The sequence below is a fragment of the Palaemon carinicauda genome, chromosome 34 (assembly GCF_036898095.1).
Source record: "Palaemon carinicauda isolate YSFRI2023 chromosome 34, ASM3689809v2, whole genome shotgun sequence".
In the NCBI taxonomy this organism is placed as follows: Eukaryota; Metazoa; Arthropoda; class Malacostraca; order Decapoda; family Palaemonidae; genus Palaemon; species Palaemon carinicauda.
This window is the reverse complement of record NC_090758.1, coordinates 73629711-73643710: the sequence shown is the minus strand read 5'-3', so window position 1 is coordinate 73643710 and position 14000 is coordinate 73629711. Positions and strand designations below refer to the sequence as shown.

Sequence of the window (14000 nt, the reverse complement as noted above, 5' to 3'; positions counted from 1 at the left end):
TTGAATAGTAGAGTCGGGTCAGTGCCAAAGTAGTAGTTGATAGAGGAAGTGATTCGTTGTAATCTGTTTTTTTGTTTTCCTTTTAACCATCACCTTGTCCTCTCTTTGAGGGGCAGTCTTTTTTCTCTATTTACTCTTAACCCTTTTACTCCCAATGGACGTACTGGTACGTTTCACAAAACTCATCGCTTTACCCCCATGGACGTACCAGTACCTCCTTGCAAAAAACTGCTATTTACATTTCTTTTTGTGTATTCTTGATAACTTTGAGAAACTTCATGCATTTTCAAAAAGAATGAGACCAACCTTACCTCTCTATGACAAAAATTAAGGCTGTTAAAGCCATTTAAAATATATATATTGCAAAATGTGCTTGAAAAAAAAAATACATACATACATACATATACCAAGGGCACTTCCCCCAATTTTGGGGGGTAGCCGACAACAAGAAGAAACAAAACAAAAAAGGGGACCTCTACTCTCTACGTTCCTCCAGCCTAACCAGGGACTCAGCCAAGTTCAGCTGCTACTGCTAGGGTGCCACAGCCCAACCTCCCACATTTCCACCACAGATGAAGCTTCATACTGCCGAGTCCCCTACTGCTGCTACCTTCGCGGTCATCTAAGGCACCGGAGGAAGCAGCAGGGCCTACCGGAACTGCGTCACAATCGCTCGCCATTCATTCCTATTTCTAGCACGCTCTCTTGCCTCTCTCACATAGCCTGGGGGTAAAAGGGTTAAAGTTTTATCTTCCTACAGTTTCTCATGAATTCATTGTACCCTCTCCAGTGGCGCGAAGTTTCAGACACATTCACAATATATCTGTTTATAGATTTGTGATGAAACAAAAATGAGCACTTTTTAAATCAAGTGTCAACCTTGCTTCTCCTATTCACTGTTGTCATCTCATATCTAGAGGACAATAAACCATGTGGCTTGCAACATGAGACTGATGGTTTTGTATGAAAAGAATGACATTTTTATTATTTATTCTATTTTGAATAGATTTATTTAGCCAATAAATTTTCTCTGAATTTTATTTTACAAGGAGTTTTCTGTGAAATTTATTGCTATTTTACAAGATTTTCTCTGAAAGTCATTGCTATTTTACAAGGTTTTCTCTGAAATTCATTGCTATTTTACAAGGTTTTCTCTGAAATTCATTGCTATTTTACAAGGTTTTCTCTGAAATTCATTGCTATTTTACAAGGTTTTCTCTGAAATTCATTGCTATTTTACAAGGTTTTCTCTGAAATTTATTGCTATTTTACAAGGTTTTCTCTGAAATTTATTGCTATCTTACAAGGTTTTCTCTGAAATTTATTGCATTTCCCCATTTACTGTATAAGGATTTATTTTAATCAAATCTAGAACATGACACCAAGAACTTTATTTTAGTTTAATTTTTTTTAATTGATAAAAAAATCACTGCAATATCCCCATACAGTATATTAGTTTTTCTTCTAAAATTTGTAAATCTATGAATGACAAAAAAAAAAAAAATTGAATTATTGAAAAGTGGAGGATAAGAAAAAAAAAATTGAATTATTGAAAAGTGGAGGATAAGAAAAAAAAATTGAATTATTGAAAAGTGGAGGATAAGAAAAATAACCAAATGTGTGACCATCTTTATTTTGACAGGTTTATATTTTCAGACAATTTTGCCATTATATTTGTAATTACATACTCTGGAAATATAATATTAGTGTATAAAAAAAGCAGTAATGCACCTACAAATTATAAAAAGCAATGACTAGACATTGTACACAGACAGAGTTTCCCAACTGATGAACTTGCTGACAGTAAAAGTTATATTATTGTCAAAGGTTTAATATTTAGAATTTGACTTTCTGCTTTTTGTGTATTACGTATTTCATGGCCTTCCCGAGGAAGGTTTTTCTCTCCAGCAAATTTATCACTATGACTCTGCACATCCACTGGAACACAGCCATTCAGCATTATTTGCAAAAGAAGTAAAACTACAATATGTACATAATTATCTTGTGGAAATTTGATCTAGGTTAAAGTGTGGGGGGGAGGGGGTTTGATTCTGCTACTCTACACTAAGGTGATATGGTTAGACTTCATTATAAAAGTAGAAAATCATCCAACTATTGTGTAGAAAATAAAATGTAACCGACACACTCTATTTTATCTACAGTATTCTGTATTAATGTTACATACTAAGTACCATACTGGATAAAAAGAGCATTAATAATGGCACTGTTGCATATTTTGATAAAGTATCCCCTACGACAGTGCATTAAGTAGAAAGAGTATGGCGTTCCAACTGTTAGCGATATATAAACAACACTTAGATATGCGAGGTTTATGAAGTACACAGTTACGCAATTAGAACTTGCGTAAGGTATACTTCCAACCACATACAGTAACATTTTTTTTTTTTCAATTGCTAGGAAACTTTTACGTATGAAGAACAAAAGTAATTGAGCAAGTATCTATTGTCGCGTTTTGCAGAACTACCGTTTAGGGATTGAAGACACGACGATCTACGTTGTCATTATGATCTCGTTTCCCGTTACTGTAATAAACTGTTACTGCAAATGAGAATTAACTTAACTTTCGCGAACCCAACTTTCTTTACGAAACCCTAATGATATAAAACTGAGATTCTTCAAATTATACACATTTGAAATATATTAACATATTTACATGATAAACAGTGATGTATATAGTACATTGAGTATATAAATGCACCATTTTTTTCTAGATTTTCTGATTTTGGTATTGACACCGGGTGAATTTTTAAAAAGAATTTCTATCCCTTTAAATCATGAATTTCACTTACTTTATTCAAGTAAATAAAATAAGGAAAATCGTGTACTAGTTTTGAGTAGAGAAAATGCCCAATGATTATATAAAATAATATACACATGTATATATACAATATGTGACAGACAAATATGGCATTGGTGATAAGATTCAAGAGAAAAATAAAGTTTTTAAAGAGATTTTGAATAGGTTTGACCACTAACACTTGATAAAAAAGTTGTTGCATAAGTTTCAATAAACCTATAAAAAGTGAGATTAAGGTTTACTAATTTTGCTTGCAAGGTGTAACCACATGAATGAATTGATTGAGCACTATCCACTTCTTCACTGGTCACTCACGTCCCCGCAGCCACGGGATTTACGACAAAATGGGCCAGGCAATCTTGGCGTCGATACGCTTGAAAGCAAACGTGCAGTGGAAACCGTGATTCGTTAGGTCCGATTTAACCTTGTGTGGACACTCATTGTCAGTGAGCAGGCTCTCTGGAAAAAAAAAGAAAAATATTTTAATCATACTGTCAAAGATGAAAAATTTTCACAAACAAAAGTTATACATCGACTGCAAATAAATTAATTCATGAGATACTTTCATTCAGCAATACTTTTCAGAGTATAAACTGTTATTAATATTCTTGTTAACAGAAGATCATTTAATACATATTAAGGTTATTATTTAGAATTAACATAAACTTTGGTAGTGGTGCTGTTGTGAAATATTACCTGCATATATGATGCAGTTAATGCTTCTCACCAGCAAACATTGGAGTGAATGTAGATTATTTCACACTGAAATGTATGGGGTTGTGTTCTAATGCTTATTTCATTTAATTTCAGATAACTTGTCACTTCCCAAGTAAAGTATAGCAAGAAATGGTCCAGATTATTATGGATGAAGGGAGGCAATCCCATTCACATCGTTGGACTTTTCACGCACCCTCTGCTAAAATCCAAGCTACGCCACACAAACAACGACCCATTGGAAGATTTGCCTACACCGCCGTCAATCTCAATCGATCGAATTGTGTGCACTTCACAACGCCCCCAATTATTCCTATACTGTTGGCTAAGGTGAAGGAGGTGAATGGAAAGCTGTTGATGTTAGCAAAGCCTGGTCATATTTATATGAAGCTTGATGTTACGTCAATACTACTGAAGTAATTGGCAGAGATAAATTGCTTGAATGCAGATGAATTCTTAAGGAAACCAGAAACTAGACCCAAAGAAATGACTTTACAGTCATCTGGTAATAAGCGGTTCGTGTTGAAGCAATGGTTACTACATTTCCTGTGCACAACATGCAACAAGAATGAGAGGAGGCAATACGCAATAAAGGTGCATGTCTATGACAAAGTTTGAATAGCTGTTTAAACGATTAACAAGGTAGTAGTAGTAGCTGGAGGTGGGGGGACTCATCGACTTGCCAGGTAGAGTAACCTTTACTTTGACTTCGGCTGCAGTTTAGTACATATGTACAGTACTGCTTTGCTGCCTCTTAATATGGCTTTGTTCCAACACTGAGTACTTACCTCGAACTACTTTCTTAGGAGTATCTGGGATCTCCTCCCTATCCGACCAAGAATTTTGCATAGTTCCCCTATCTCCGTTTCCCTTGTTCGGTCGCCCCGTGGTGGACGGACACTCGCCCTGAGGCGACCCTGGGTCAGCACACGAGAGTGTGCTGCTAGGTCTAACTCGCCAGTAAGCATCTGGTCGCGGCGTAGATATCATCTAGCTGCTCTCTCACATCCCGTCCGACCCGCCTTTGTGTTACCACGTGTTTACTTTGTGCCTTACCATTCACATCCTTTCCCCGTGTTACTTGTGTTGTTTGGTGTTTTAGTGCTTTCCTTATGGAATCCCAGCGTCGCTGTCCCAGGTCTAAGGCCGGTAAGTCCCGGTAAGTCTTGCGGAGCGTGGCTCTCTAAGCCCTTAGTAGATCCGCACACGTTAAGAGTGTGCGTCCTGGCCTGTACTACAATGGCCCTTGTACGCAATGAAAAGAAGAAGGCGTCGAAGAAGTCGCCTAAGAAGCCAGGCATCTCCTTGCCCTTGATGTCGCCAGAGGTTTTCCTTCCCCTTGGGAAACAGCCCATTGCCGTTCCTCACGAGTCTGATGTCGATGATATTGATTGTATTGTGTCTACGCAGACATGTGGGGAGTCTGCTAGTGCGGCGTAAGTGTGTGCTGTAGACGAGGTTCTGGTGCCTGCAGGACCCGTCTCGAGTGAAGACCCGGTGTGGGGAGGTCAGAAACGGCTCCCTCCCTTCCATCGTGGCAGTGCTTTACAGGTTCAGCGGTTTCCAGGGTTGTGCTTGACAAAGAAAGGCAGCCCACAGGGTCTTCAGACCCAGAATCCATTGTGTGGACAGCACTTAGGACGCCCTTCAGGTCACCTATGCGGCAGGAGGAAGAGTTTTCGGGCTGGTTCGCTTCTTGGAAGGCTCTATGCACGCACCCGGCGCCTTCAGCAGCGCTCCCGTCGGACTTCATGCAACCCGTCACACCGGTAGTACAATTACAAGCCCCTAGATTGTTGGCATGACGCTGAGGACTCGGCTAGCTCGAATTCGTACGCAGGCCCTTCGAGGAAGAAGGCCAAGGTTTCGAGGAGGAAGAGTAAGAAGAGGAATTCCTACAAGAGGAAGTGGGCTAAAGTGGCTTTCCCCCCCCTAGCGGGTCGAACAGGGCTCTTGCCGCTCCAGTGCCTGCCTCAGTGGCCGCTGGAGCCGCCCCGCGCCCTTGCCCAGTGTCTTCGGCTCCGTCCGCCTGTCGGATGCACCCGTTGGCACACGTAATCTTTACCTTGCCATTGCCCGGCAAGTCACCGGCTCCATCCGTCCAGCGGAGGCAGCCGCTGGCTCGACTCGGCAGCATGGCATCCATACCCGTTGCTGCGCCAGCCCCATCTAAGCATCAGAGGTAGCCGCTGGCATATCAGGGTACTTACACTTCACGGATTTCCCCGGGGAGGGGGTAGACCCGTGACGGCTACCTCCATCCCAGTGGCTCCATCCGTGATGGAGGCAGCCGCCCCCACAGATCCATATGTGCTCGAGGATGCAGCCGACACGGAGGATCAAGTGGTAGAGGGCTTGTTAGACACGGGCGAGTGTCCCCTTAGAGAAAAGTCCTGGCTCTGATCCGCCACCACCACAGATTAGACGAGCCTAAACCGTCTTTCAGGTTTCAGGTTTGGGGAGGATGGTGGATAACCCCGGCCAGCAGAAACCATCCTTGGCCCTACCACTAGCGCCGGACGTGGCACTAGGCATGGAGCATGTCGATAAATACGTTGAGGGAGATAAAAACTCCCTAAGAGCCCAAGGGCCCTTCAAGCTCCTGCAGGGACTGAGGATCCAGAAGAAATTCTATGTTCCAGACGAGCATCATGCAGGTCCCCGCTCATTGGAAGAGGCCGTTGCAACGTTAAACCAGGGCTATGCAGATGACAGAACCCTCACTGCCCAAGTGGTTTTCTCTCAAGCGGTGGCCGCCATGATGGAGGACACCTCGCAAGACATAGTCAATGTGACCTCCTGGCATGACTAGTGGGTGTGCACCCTGGAAGGGTTCCAGCTATCTCACAACCTGTCAGTACCAGAGAATCAGGCCCTTCTACAAGAACTCATTCGTTCGGGAGGGAAGGCGATTAAGTCCCTTACCTTCCAGTCCCTGACCCAGACGGCAAACTGGGTGTTAAGGAGGAAGGACACGGTCTTTAACAGGATCTCCTGTAGACTTCCCAAACGGGAAACAAAGTTTCTGAGGAATGCGCCGGTGTGGGGTGAGACAGTGTTCCCCCTGCAGGCAGTAGAGGAAACTATGGAGTGGGCAAAATTAAGGACTCAGTGGAGCCCAGGCAGTCAGTGGCAATATGTCCTCCCCGTAGGAGACCATCAGCGGACGTGGCGTACCCACCTACGGCGCCAGTTAGACAGGAGGCCCCCTCCACTTCTTGGCAGCATGCGGCCCTCCCGCAGGAGCGGTGCCCCGGCCCAGTCCTCCTTTAGATAAAAATACGCTGGCTCAAGGAGTGCTGGCAGCCTTGAGGGAAGGGGATTTCATGATGTCCCTGGATCTCAAGGACGCCTATTTTCAGATCCCCGTGCATCCTCCTGTCCCTGGATCTCAAGGACGCCTATTTTCAGATCCCCGTGCATCCCTCCAGCAGAAAATTCCTCAGAGTGAAGTGGGGATCCCAGTTTCAGCAGTTCAGGACTTTCTGCTTCGGACGGTCTATGGCTCCTCAGGTGTTCACGAGGGTGTTCACCGTAGTATCAGCCTGGGACCACAAGCAGGGCATCGGGCTGATCCAGTACCTAGACGATTGGTTGCTGCTTTTGGCCTTAGAGACAGTCTTAAAGGAGCAAGGAGCAACACTATTGCATTTCTGCAAGGAACTAGGAGTCACCATCAACTTGGAAAAGTCCTAGTTAGTCCCCACCACCAGGATTATGTACCTAGGGATGGTCCTGGACTCCCAATTAGGAAGGGCATTCCCCTCTCAAGAGAGGCTGAGTAACCTGGATCAAGTTATTCGACCATTCCTGACAGGTGCGCTAATGAGAGCCAAGGACTGGCAGAAGCTCGTGGGCCACCTGATCTCGTTGGAGAAGTTGGTTCCTCAGGGGAGGCTCAAGTTGAGGCCAGTCAAATGGAACCTAAAGGACCGCTGGTCACCGGGAGTCCCTCCTCAGGAACTAGTCAAGATGTCTCCGGACTCCAGGAACATGCTCCTCTGGTGGTCAGTCAGGGCAAACACCCTAAGGGGGGTACCATTCGCGTCCGTTCCTCCAGAGGAGTTGCTCTTCACAGCCGCATCAAAGGAGGGGTGGGGAGCCCATCTGCTCGTGGAAACAGCAGAGGGGAAGTGGTCCATGGAGGAGAAGACCCTTCACATAAACATGCTCGGGCTACTAGCAGTCCAAAAAGGCCCTCGCAAGGTTCGCCCCTCGTCTCCGGGGAAACACGGTAGCACTCGTGTGCGACAACGCCACCGTGGTGGCATACATAAAGAAGCAAGGAGGATTGAGATCAAGGGAGTTGTGCAACCTCACGTCTCACATACTGGAATGGGCTGAAAAGGAACACATCAGCCTCACAGCCAGGTTCATTCCGGGAAAAAGAAACGTTCTAGCCGACGGCCTCAGCAGGACAGGACAAGTAGTAGGGTCAGAGTGTTCCCTACACCCACAGGTAGCCCAGAAGGTCCTCCAGAGGTGGGGCTCACCGGTGATAGACCTTTTCGCCGCCACGAGGCTCAACGCACTTCTCACCGTGTTCTTATCCCCTGTACCAAACCCAGCAGCAGCGTTCGAGGATGTCTTCCGACACTCATGGGACGGATTTGACGTATGTGCCTTTCCGTCCTTCGGGATTCTCAGGCAGGTTCTCGACAGGATCAGGCAGTCAAGAGATACAAGGTTGACTTTGGTAACGCCCTGGTAGCCGGAGAGGGAGTGGTTCGCGGACCTACAAGACCCGGCTATCCTTCCTCCGTGGCCTCTGCCGATAAGAGAAGATCTGCTACACCAGCCCCACTTCCAAAGGTTTCACAAGAACCCCCAGTGCCTTCAGCTACACGCGTGGAGGTTATCGGGCATCTACTAAGGAAGGAAGGATACTCAAAGAAGACAGCCTCGAGGATGATTGGTTATCTTAGGAAATCCTCGGTCATGGTTTACCAGGCTAAGTGGGCCACATTTGTGAAGTGGTGTGCGGCTCAGAACCTTAGGCCCCCGGGTGCATTGGTCCACAGGATTGCAGACTTCCTGGTCTACCTAAGGGACTACCTAGGGGTTTCCATGTCCTGAGGATAACCCTGGCGGCTCCCAAGTGCCACAGTGAATTTACTGATGCTTCGCTGCAAAGTAGTGGTAGCATTGTAGTAGGATACTTCTTTGGTTGAAGCCTCTCTCGAATGGATTGCGGTTTTCTTCTTACTTCGACGAAAAGGTCATTCTTACTCTGTGGTGAGAGAGACTGCCACTTGGCCTTTCACCAAATCTCAGAATAAAGTTTGAATCCTTCCTTTTTTTTAAGGATTAATTGTAGCTCTGAATAATCTTCTCTTTCCAGAGAACTCGGACAGAAGTACCATCCTGGCTGAAGTTAACAGTCAAGGATATTGGATTGACCCTAACCTTCAGGTAGAATATGTCGGTGGCGCTTTTCTGACGGTAGAGTTTGGTACAATAGACAATGTTTCATGCCCATTACATACTGGAGTTTATCCATAGGTCCTTTGATAACCTTAGCCTTGTTCCTGCGTTAGTTACTCTACAAATTCAAGCAATGTTTAAGTTTACATTTGTGACTTGCATCCAGAAGGATCTAGAAGAAGGTAGGATGTCTGGTCATCCTTCTCTTACTTCCCCTCTGTAGGGGGTGACGCAATTATTCCATTATGCTCACAACCGAGTAACTTTACAGACTGGAAAGAATGTATGTAAACCCATATCTCAATGACATACATTCAAGCAACGTATGCTCAGTAAATTTTTACACGGTCGCTTGCCATTCTCCTGCCAGAGATCTAGCTCGACAACTGCAACCTCTTAATGCTCAGGGTGTTGAGAGGTTAATATGAATCACCACCTTCACTCCTCCACTAGCACGAAGTGTATTGGCATTTCCTATATCGTAAAAAAGTCTGGTTACAGGGACTTCCTCCCTCCTATTTACATAAGAGAGTTTGTATTAGTGTAGGAACACATGACAAATATTTTAAAGGTAATATGTATTTTACCTATAGTCAATTTTTTTTAGTGAGGCAGATTTGCACCGACACGCATGGGTGTCCTTTTAGCTCGCAAAGCGTTTCCTGATCGCTGATAGGTTGGACAAGATAATTCTAACCAATCTGCCTCACCAAAAAAATTCGACTATAACTATACAAACCCATCCAATTAAAGGTCACAGGTTTTACATATTATAAAAATTGTGATATTTATTTTAATAACCTCATAATACCATTGTCAATGTTCCTGAATAAAGATTCTAGCAACAAATGAACTTGTTTTTTTATTTAAAATTTCCACTATTAATTGCAAATTAGTGTTTAATGATACATAATACAGATCCCATTAGTAAACTTCAAAGTAAACTCTTAGTTGAAGATGAATAAAAACCTTCGAGACCAATAATGAACAAAAAATTTTAAAACGGGTTATTTACAGTAATTTTAAAGCATCTAAGAATCAACTGGAAAACAGGTTATTTATAGAGCGTTTAAGAATCAACTGGAATTACAATACTAAGAGGAGCAAAAAAATTGTTTAGCAGACACTGGTTGATATTTGCACTATACAGCTTAAAGATAATGGACTTTGTATAAAGTCCCAAAATGTCATCTACCTAACCTTAGAATTTAAACCAGTATAAGATTCTAAGAACAGAAAAAAACAACATAAATTTTGAAATAAGCCTGGAAGGATCATCATAAACAAAGTTCCAACAGAAAACTCAAGTTCAAACCAACTCTTAATGTAGGAAGGAAGACCAATATGTAACATCACTGTATGCGATTCACATTAAGAACAGGAATTGGGGAGAGAAACTGCTACAATCGCCAATCAAAGAAGATATCTCTCCATCTTCTGGAGGACAAGTAAACAGGCGAGAGGTTAGAAAAGCCAGAAAACTTCCTAGCTTTTATGTACTTCCCCTAGTGGCACTTTATTGCTGCATATTCTCCCAAGCTGCAGTGCCAAGCTTAAATTCAAGGATAAAATTAAAGGGGAAGGTCAAGGATTAAGATGAAAATTTGCGTGCTAAGTTAGCAGTAATTAGAAAATCCTAATTAATCCTTAGGGGCGACAAGGAAAATTGGAAAGCCTTGCTTCGAGGAAAAACAGATCGAGAGGTAAACCTTAATTGTGAGGCTGGATTTGTAAAATGGAAGGAAAAGCTTTGAGGGAGTAAAATTAGACTTGAGACACTGCTAAAACAGTAAAAAGGCTAAGGTTATCTTCTCATAGTAGTTGCAAATTGTTTGAAGTTGGAAAAAGCTTCTGAAAAAAAAGTACTGTATATGAACTTGATTGGATAAGACCAGAAAGAACTGACCCACGTCACTTCCACAAGCTCCGGTGTAAAACTAAATTGGAGCAATCATTTAATAATTGCACATCCGGAAAAAAAAAATCAATGTATGTTGCTGGTGTACAGTAAAGGCCAAAGGTCATGGTCCCTGTAACGTAACTTTTTCCTGCACTAGAATTGCAATTTGTTAAATCAATGTCAGTTCCAGATTGATTCCCCTTGCTTAATAGGGTACAGTTTATCAATCGCATACCAAAAGGATAGAAATGACAGAAACCAAAATTCCTAAGTTCAATAGGAATGAATAGACGCAACTGCCAACTACATTTTAAAAATCCTTGCTCTATAAAAGTTATTTATCAAAGTTATTACTGTAATAAACATAAAAATTGCTGTAAAGTGCCCATAAAACCTTAATGGAAATAGAGTTCAGTTACGACCCCACAAGTAACAGCTTTCAATACAGGGTGATATGCAATCTTAACAGAAAGTTCTGTGCTTTAAAAAGACCATGAAATCAGTTTGCTTAAAACAAGTTTTCTACAAAGACTTCATTTAAGTTGCTGTAAAGGTGGGAATAAGAGACCTTTTATAAGTGTTACCATACAAATTTTTATAACAAGTTTTTCATTTAGATAATTATGACAACTGTTCATCTTGGGATATGATGCCATGCATAAATAGGGCAAATTATTTGGAGGAAACATTAGCATGTGTAGTACCTTTACCAGAGTGTAACCTAATTGAAAAATTACTGGATAAAAGGTTTTCTGAACTCGGAACAGTTTATAACCTGTCTCTCGAAAAAGGCTGAATATATTACAACACTGAATTTCTCTAAAGAGGACACCAAATTTCCTTAAGGAAGAACAAATAGGAAAAACTTACCAAGGCCATCTACAAGTTTGTAGAGAGCGTAATCCTGCGGATTTGTGACCCTGAGCTTGTGAGCCATCATCTTGCAAACTTCACGGGTGGTCGTGCCCGGTCTGATGGGTAGCGTGCGTGTGACTATGCTGCCGTTTTTCTCGTCTGGGATGACTATTTTCACGACGCCGTGGTCCGATACAACAGATACATCCTGAAAAAATAAATCATAAATATGAAATACTTATTTAATAGACTGTAGACTAATTGAATTACAATTGCCTATACAGAGTTTTGTGAAATGAAAGTATTGTATGATAAAACAACATACCATAGTTATTTGTTGTTATTATTATTAGCTAAGCTACAACCCTAGTTGGAAAAGTAAGATGCTATAAGCCCTATAAGGGCTCCAACAGGAAAAATAGCCCAAAGAGGAAAAGAAAAATGGAAACATGGAATAGTGTGCCCGAGTGTACACTCAAGCAAGAGAACTATTAATAATGATAAGAAGTTCTAACTACTATATATTTCATGTAAAAAAACTCGGTTTTTACTAATATTATAAGAATGTCTTCAAATTACAAACAAGGAGATACAAATAAAGCCAATTGAAATAAAAATAATCTAAGATATTGTCTCAAAGGTGCGTAATGAAATATTGTAATTACCAGGTAAACAATGTTATTTAATGCAGTAAGCTAGACGACATTTACAATATGAAACGGGTCTATCTGTTGAATTTTTCAGCTGATATGACAAATTCGAAGATAATTTGTATTTTTCCTAACCATACAAACCTTAGCTATTTACAAAGGGTATTACTTTTAGCGTAGCTGAAATGGCGAGCCATTAGAATTTAACGAGGGTGTATTACCCCAGCGCTAGTTAGCGGGGGGGTAGGGGAGTGGTAGCTAGCTACCCCTCCTCCCCCTCACACACAGGTGAATACTCACTTTCACTTAGAGGTAGGACTTGTCTTGGGGGACAGGGCTGGCGGGCAAATATGTGTAAATAGCTAAGGTTTGTATGGTTAGGAAAAATACAAATTATCTTCGAATTTGTCATTTGTTCCGTAACCGAAATACAAACCACGCTATTTACAAAGGGTGACTTATCCCTTAGGAAGGGTGGAAAGTCCCCAGCCATACTGGCTTTGGCTTTACCCGGGGACTCAGAATCCGAGTGAGTCGCACTCGAGAAAAGGAGTCCCTGCACCTCACAAGTTCCTTGCTCTGCAAGGAACCATGTGGCCTACGTAAGCTTGTGTGTGAAGGAAGAAGTGTGACCCGTCCTAGGCAGTTGACCTGGAGTTCCAGAAGGAACTCTGGGTTAGGACGTTCCCAATACCACCTCGTCAGGGTATGGGGGACGCGACAGTATTGACTCAATACTCGGAACACAAGGAAGCATGGTTTACCTGCAGAGGTTCGAGGTCAGCTATGCAGAGACCAGGATGCTGCTTCCCCGTAGAAGGGATGATGAAGAAAGAAGTAAGGGCCAGACATACTTCTTTCGTTCATGCAGACTAAAACCTGATAACAATGCCCTCAACCTTCTGCTACCTGTCCAAAAAGGAGCCTGAGGTTAGACCAGCTGTTGTGTAGCCACCACAGAGCGATAGAAAACGTATCGAGACTCCTGTGGGTCACGCCCTGCAGGAAGCGGGCTGCGAAGGTCATTAGACGCTTCCAGACTCCAGCTTGTAGCACCTGCGTCACAGAGTAGTATTACTCGAAGGCGAGGGACGTTGCGATGTATCCAACATCGTGCTGTAGGGCGACGTGACGGGGGAGGGTCTGAAGACAGGTCGAGATGAATGTCCTTGAGTCCGGGCTGAAGAGGTATACTGGTGACTCTCCCCCCATGTCCTCCTTGTGTTCCCAAATCGGCTGCAACTGAGGACAAACTGCAGCTGTTCCCAGCGCTAACCTCTCGATTCCTTACTGGCAAGAAAGAGAAGGTCTTGGGACAACAGACACAGAATGGAGACTCGAAATCTTGAATGAATCGGACCGAAGGGCCGGGACCCTCAGATTCTGAGTCTAGCCAACAACTCAGGAGCGAGCCTGAATGTTGCCTTCCCCTCTTCCTTAGAAAGGGGGGAGTAGTAAGAGACCAAGAAGATTGCTTACACACTGGCCGTGGCCAGAGTGAGCAGAAGACCCAAGGCGGAATACAATCCGAGGACTGTCGTAAAAGGGTCTTGAGAAGATCTCTTAAAGGACTAAAAGTCCGAGCCATGCTCCAAGTTGGAGGTCTTCCTCCGACTAGGGCAGGGACGATCGTAACTTC

The 14000-nt window shown here is 43.0% G+C and overlaps 1 protein-coding gene across 1 annotated transcript in view; it reads right to left on the bottom strand.

The window, feature by feature from the left end:
- Positions 1-1617: 1617 nt before the first annotated feature.
- The window catches only part of spri (sprint), a 34635-nt gene continuing 22252 nt past the window's right edge, over positions 1618-14000 (bottom strand). Inside the window, 2 exon segments of the mRNA XM_068357448.1 lie at positions 1618-3277; positions 11727-11919. Coding sequence (XP_068213549.1) covers positions 3153-3277; positions 11727-11919 — 318 coding nt within the window. The 3' untranslated portion in view covers positions 1618-3152.